The 6,736-nt window shown below is 44.6% G+C and overlaps 1 protein-coding gene across 1 annotated transcript; it reads right to left on the bottom strand.

The window, feature by feature from the left end:
* Nucleotides 1-645: 645 nt before the first annotated feature.
* On the bottom strand, nucleotides 646-2,312 carry LOC118088745 (potassium voltage-gated channel subfamily A member 2). The gene has a single exon (XM_035122780.2). The coding sequence runs from the start codon at nucleotides 2,237-2,239 to the stop codon at nucleotides 740-742; it is 1,500 nt and encodes a 499-aa protein (XP_034978671.1). The 5' UTR covers nucleotides 2,240-2,312; the 3' UTR covers nucleotides 646-739.
* Between the last annotated feature and the right edge of the window lie 4,424 nt (nucleotides 2,313-6,736).

Genomic DNA, 6,736 nt, shown 5'->3' with positions numbered 1-6,736 from the left:
GAATATGTCGGTGACCCCCAAACCAGCAAAAAATAATAATACATGTGTTATTTTTTAAAAAAAGAAATGTCTCCAGGCTCTTGATGTATCTCTACCAAAGCAACAGAAAATGTCCTACTAAACAGTGCCTCCCGCGAGCCTCACACTGACATGCTGCAGTGGATGAATCCAATGCAGCAATTTTGGTTCAGAAGCATGACCCTGTGTGGTATATTCTCCCTTTGGCATTTCTGATCTGGAAATCTGAACCTTAAAGTAATTTGGGTGGATGTTCCATTAATTAAACTATGCATGACCTTTTGTATAATTCCTGAAGCTTGAAAGCTAGATGTATAGTTGCATACTATTTCCTTGGGACATATTTTTGCATGGGCTGAGTTCTAGATTAAATTATATTTATGCTAGTTGGCATTTGTTTGTTACTGTTGTTTACATGGGGAGGTGGTTTGTTTTGTTTTTCTCCAATGCCTTTCATTTGATATTGTGACATCATTTTGCTTTAATTGTGCCATATAATTGGAAAACCAGAAGTCTGTGATGGGGGGGAGGGGTTGCATGATAGCTTATTGAGCATCAAATGTTAAAAAGAGTCACTTACACGACTATTGCTTCCCATGCAGAACCAATACACGTTGTAGAACATTTTGTATTAACTACAATGCAAGGTATTATGCAACATCTGCAATTGTTCCACTCAAGTTTTAAATAAGTTATTAGGGTTGTTTTTTATTATTATTAGCTAGACATCAGTTAGCATTTTGGTTATATTAACATAGTTTGTGTTAGCTAGGGTGCAGTTGGCTGTTTTCAAGTTCTCCTCTCTAAAGTCCTCATTGCTATTATTCACACCTTCTTGTATCTCCATATAATCAGACTTACTAATAGTGGAGGCACTTCTGCTTTTCTTTAGGTCAGGGGAAGAAGGGATCTTTGGGCAGCTGGTGACTTGCAAGTATTGAGCTTGCTCCTCTCCCTCTGTCTCACGGTGATAGAAGTAGTTGAAATTGGACACTATAACCGGCACTGGTAAGGCAATTGTTAATACACCTGCAATGGCACACAAGGAGCCAACTATTTTCCCACCTATGGTCGTGGGGACCATGTCTCCATAGCCAACTGTTGTCATGGAAACCACGGCCCACCAAAAAGCATCAGGGATGCTGGGAAACTGAGACTCGCTCTCGTCGGCCTCTGCAAAGTAGACAGCACTGGAGAAGAGAATGACACCAATGAAGAGGAAAAATATCAAGAGCCCCAGCTCCCTCATGCTGGCCTTCAGGGTCTGTCCGAGGATCTGCAATCCCTTGGAGTGCCTGGAGAGCTTGAAGATCCTGAAGACCCTCACCAGGCGGATCACTCGGAGGATGGCAAGAGACATTGCCTGCTGACCTTGTTGGCCATCTTCTGGTTTCTCAGCCAGTTCCGTTCCAAGTGTGATGAAGTAGGGGATGATGGCTACAATGTCAATGATGTTCATGATGTTGGTAAAAAAGCCAGCTTTGCTGGGGCAGGCAAAGAATCTCACCAAGAACTCAAAGGAGAACCAAATGATGCAGAGCGTCTCCACTATAAAGAAAGGGTCTGTGAAAGATGTTTGCTGCTGAGACCCCATAGTGCTATTGGAGTAAGAGCTTGGGTTGCTACTGCTGCCATGCATCTCATCATTCTCATCCCGGAACACAGGCAAAGTTTCCAGGCAGAAGCTTACAATGGAGATCAAAATGACCATGACAGAGACAATTGCTATAATCCTGGCTGGCCCAGAGCTTTCTGGATACTCAAACAGCAGCCACACTTGTCTCTGAAACTCATTCTCTGGTAAAGGCCGCTCTTCTTCCTTGATGTAACCTTCATCCTCCCGAAACATCTCCATAGCTTCCTCCCCAAGTTCATAAAACCTTATCTCTTCTGAGAAGATGTCTAAGGGGACATTAACAGGCCTCCTCAACCTGCCACCAGACTGGTAGTAGTACAAAATAGCATCAAAGCTGGGTCTGTTTCGGTCAAAGAAATACTCGTTCCGAAGGGGATCAAAATACCTCATTCTCTTTTTAGGGTCTCCTAACAAGGTCTCTGGAAACTGAGCAAGTGTCTTGAGCTGTGTTTCAAAGCGCAGTCCCGAGATGTTGATGACCACCCTCTCGCAACATTCATGGTCAGTTTCTGGGTTGTAGGTGTCCTGAGGATGACCAGGCAAAGCTGCTGCTTCATCTGTGGGATCTCCAGTGGCAACTGTCATATTTAGGCCTTTAAGCTAAACTTTTCTGAATGTCTGGTGGTGGGATGAGGTTCAGGGGGACTCTAACACCTGCCAGAAGGGTCTGCGCGTGGGCTTGGAAGTGGCTCATGAAAACGTGGAGAGGATGTAAAGGAAGCCTGTCCAGCTGAAAGAGAGAAACAAATAGCGCCATGAGCAATTCCCCCCTCTTTCTTCACAATGTATACAAAACATAAATGGGTTGCTTTTAATTTGCATCCTCAAGTGTAGTCTAAAAATACTCCCATCACCCCATGCTATGCCATTTAAGGAAGGGCTAAATGAAACAAGAATAAATGAAGGGTGCTTTCTCCCTGGCAAACCTATCACACAAGATAGGTGGAGGGTTCTTTCTCCCCCACGGCCGACAGTTTATTCAAAGAACTTCAAAGGCTGCCCAGAGTTTGCTCCTCCATTGAAGTGTTAAGATTTGCCCATGCGGCACCTGGGACTTGAGCATTCAACTCAAGGAATACCCTGGTGACTCAGAGGTAAATATTAAATACTCTGTTTCATCAGACAGCATCGTGCACATTTAACGTGCTACATCCCTGCCTTAATCTGTTTTGACTTTTGCAGTCCAGTCTCCCTTCCTTCCTTCCTTCCTTCCACCCCTCCTTCTCCGCTGTGTTTAGGGGGCAAGTGCCCTTTGCTAGCTTTCCCCTGCTGCATTTCTGTGCTGAGGCTCCTCTCTTAACAATTGCCTAAGGAATAAGAGCCAGCAAAAAACAAGGCACGCATTTACCTTGATGGAGGAGAGCTCAGTATCTCTCACACTGACTCCCTGACCTTAGAGAGAAACAGAGGTTTCCAAGATTCCCATAAGTTCCTCAGGCAATATGGTGAGTCAGAAAGAAAGAAAAGAGAAAAGAAAAGAAAAGAAAAGAAAAGAAAAGAAAAGAAAAGAAAAGAAAAGAAAAGAAAAGAAAAGAAAGAGGAGGATGGAGTTTTGCAATGAGGTGGTGACTGGAAAGAATTGTTGGTAGTTCTTGTAGCCCTTTGCTCAGGGCAGTGCCTGTCTGAATCGAAATCCTTCTGTATGATAGTGGGAAGATGCTATGCTCAGCAAAAAACAAACAAGCCCTTATGTCCCCAGTGTCCTCAAGAGGTGTGACGTTGCCTGGAAAACCAGCAGTAAGACTGAGGTGGATGGGCTTTAAAACAGCATCTGCAAAGAAGATCAGGAGGGGGGTTGTTTGTTTTTGTCCAAATGTAGCCCTTCCCTCACAGAGCTATATTACAAGCTCTAGCTGCTATGGACGAAACAAGGAGAGCAACTGTGGTGGTGGCATAAAAACAGAGCTATATTTCTCTCACACAGAGACACAAGCGCACACTCTTTCACACACACACACACACACACACACACACACACAGAGAGAGAGAGAGAGAGAGAGAGAGAGAGAGAGAGAGAGAGAGAGAGAGAGAGAGATGCATATTGCTGAGGGTAGAAGTGGTAGTCTACACACCATTCGGCACTTGTGTCGGTCTATGCAGCCTGGCTGGCGCAGGGTCCTCTGCAGTGTGGTCTCCCTCTTGGTCTTCCTCCTCTCAGCAAGAGAAACAGTGCAACACGCTCTCTGCCACGCAGAGCTCATCCAGCTGCGGCCGGGTCCACATCAAAGAAGCTCTGGGCTTCATTCCGCATGCAGGACATGTCCTGGAAAGGCTTGGCCCTCCTAAGCACCTGAAGAAGACCCCATGTGGGCTCGAGGTCTCAGCCAGAAGCCCCCGCTGAGATTTCCATGTCCTTAGCACAATGCAGCATTGCCAGCTGTCCAGCCTCTGGCTTGGTCTAAGTGGATGCCCACCTCACCGATAGCCACAGGAGACTATTCAGTTCTCTTCTCGGGATACTGGAAATTTTTTGGTGGGTTTTTTGCCTTCTTGTTGCTAAGCCCAACCAAAGGATTTTTGCTCCCCAAGAGAGACTCCCTGGCATCCCATCCTCAGCAGTAGACAGCCGCCTTCCTTAACCACTCAGAGTCAGGATTCAAGAACTAAGGGAGGGGAGGCAAATGAAATACCACCTTTTAGTCTTAGTCCTTAAGACAGAGATTTTTGCATGCACCTGACCTGTTATCTTTCTTGATGCCCATCACCATCACCATCCCTTCAGGGTGTGCTTCAGATTCTCCATTCCCTGGATTTTCCCCCAGTCTCCTGTCTCCTAGCCTCCCTTCTCCTTGTGCATTAGAAAAATAGTACAACCCTGACAAAGCTTGCAGCCTTCAACTGCTATACTTAACCCCTTGATTACCAAGGCAAAATCATAGGCAGTTATCATATGCTCCATTCTCTTCCCCCCTCCCTCCCTCCCTCTGCCTCCTCCTTCTCCTTTGAATTGCTAAGAGAATCCACCCCCCTTGGGAACAGAGGGTTTTTAAGGCAATATTTCTGAATGCCAAATGGGAGGCATCGTTTACAATCAACCTGATGTGCGCAAAATGGAACAAAAACAAAATCTAACCTTGGTTTTTATATTGTCTCTCCATCCCTCCTTCCCTCCCTAATATCACACAAAGTCAAGGTGAATCATCAGCAGAAGAGAGAGAGAGAGAGAGAGAGAGAGAGAGAGAGAGAGAGAGAGAGAGAGAGAGAGAGAGAGAGAGAGAGAGAGGGAGAGAATCTTCCAGCAGGTTAATTTTTATTTTGGCATCTTAATAGTGATGGAAATTTTCATTACACAAATGTTATAGTGCCGGCTGTGCTTATCATATTTTAAATTCCTCCTCCAGTCTAGGTGCTATTCAATATTCCATGCATCTTTGATCCGCAATTTGTAGAAGGACGTGTGTGTGTGTGTGTGTGTGTGTGTGTGTGTGTGTGTGTGTTCTCATGCATATAGATTTGGCTAACAAAGATGTATTGGGGTTCTTTGCAGTGCGTGAACCACATCAGGTAAATGCCTGCAGGGGTGCGGCGACTGGGTGAAATCAATCACTGGACAGGCATGAGGCAGGCCACACACTACAGCAATGTTCAGCATAATCTCCAGAGGCAGTGAGGTGCACGCACCAAGGGAAAGACTGTGTTTGATTTAGCCTTTTCATTCAAAATATGAAGCATCCATTTTCACAGTTTGTGGTAAACCTCTATTTAACCGGGGTGTGGGGGGAGGTGAGCAGCGGCTTACAATTGGTTCTGCAGTTAGGCATGCAGCGAATACATAACAAGCTTTCTGTGCTGTGGCGCCCCTCCTTACCTGCGTACAGAGGAAGCTAATTTAAAGGAGACAGAGCCTAGGAGACAAAGAGGGAAATGGAGAGGGTGAGCTTTACAATCCACGATAACAATTCTTATGAGTAAAAAATAAAAGCTCTGGTGATTTTTCTTTTCTTTTCTGAAGCAGTGACTAATTACCATTTTTTTAAAAAAAACTATGGACATTTGCTGCCTCTACAACACATGTAATAGTTTTAGTGACCAATGAGCTTGGTAAAAGTGCAAAAATAATTGTTTCTCAGTAGGGAATTTTCCCTGGTCTGTAGTTTCTTTGCATCAGGTCTATATAACCTCCCTAATGGGTCCGTAGTATGATCAGCGACTCACACGTGTGTGTTTGTCAGAGGATGGCTGAGGTCGCTCCATGCCTTGCCTTTGAAGGTGTGGATGGCCCCTGTTGGAAAAGATGCCATCTGAGATGGTGGCTGAGAGGTAATATGATGAAAGATCTGGTTGTAGTGAATGATGCATGATGGTTATACAAACAGAAGTCATCACTTCATCTGGCAGTCATTGAGTGATTAACATGAATGCATGAATGAGTCCTTAGGCCCAACTCCAGAATTCCCAACTCTACCTATTTTATTAGGCATAGGCACCTATTTTCTTGTGCAATAGGTACCAGTTTATTCCTGACAATGCCACATATCCTGAAAATACATCTGTTTACCTGACAGAAAGCCAACTTTTATATCTAACAACTTGATATCAGGAGGGCTGTAGGACTCATGTCCTGCTTGAGGCCCTCTCAAAAGACATCTGGTTGTTCACCAGTGAATTGGACTAGAGAGACCTTTGGCCTGACCCAGAAAGGCTCTTCTTATCTTTTATTAATTTTAGTAGTACACAGCAAATGAAAAAAAATTCTGGAAAAGTTCAAATACATGTTTCAGTGGCAGAAACTATACACAGTTTGAAATAAAGGAAGCAGTCTGGACTTATTACCACACTAGGACCATTTAAAGGGCATGCGTTTCCCCAAAGAATCCTAGGAACTGTAATTTGCTAAGGGTGCTGGGAATTGTAGCTATGTAAGTTAAAGCTATGGTTTTCCCAGTAGTGATGTATGGAAGTGAGAGCTGGACCATAATTAAGGCTGATCGCCGAAGAATTGATGCTTTTGAATTATGGTGCTGGAGGAGACTCTTGAGAGTCTCATGGACTGCAAGAAGATCAAACCTATCCATTCTGAAGGAAATCAGCCCTGAGTGCTCCCTGGAAGGACAGATCGTGAAGCTGAGGCTCCAATACTTT

Source organism: Zootoca vivipara, chromosome 7 (assembly GCF_963506605.1).
Source record: "Zootoca vivipara chromosome 7, rZooViv1.1, whole genome shotgun sequence".
In the NCBI taxonomy this organism is placed as follows: Eukaryota; Metazoa; Chordata; class Lepidosauria; order Squamata; family Lacertidae; genus Zootoca; species Zootoca vivipara.
Note: the sequence above shows the minus strand (reverse complement) of the source record. Positions and strands in the feature narration are given on the sequence as shown.

Bases quoted from the DNA above. Each gene is read 5' to 3' on its own strand.
- LOC118088745 (XM_035122780.2), bottom strand. From the start codon at position 2,239: ATGACAGTTGCCACTGGAGATCCCACAGATGAAGCAGCAGCTTTGCCT.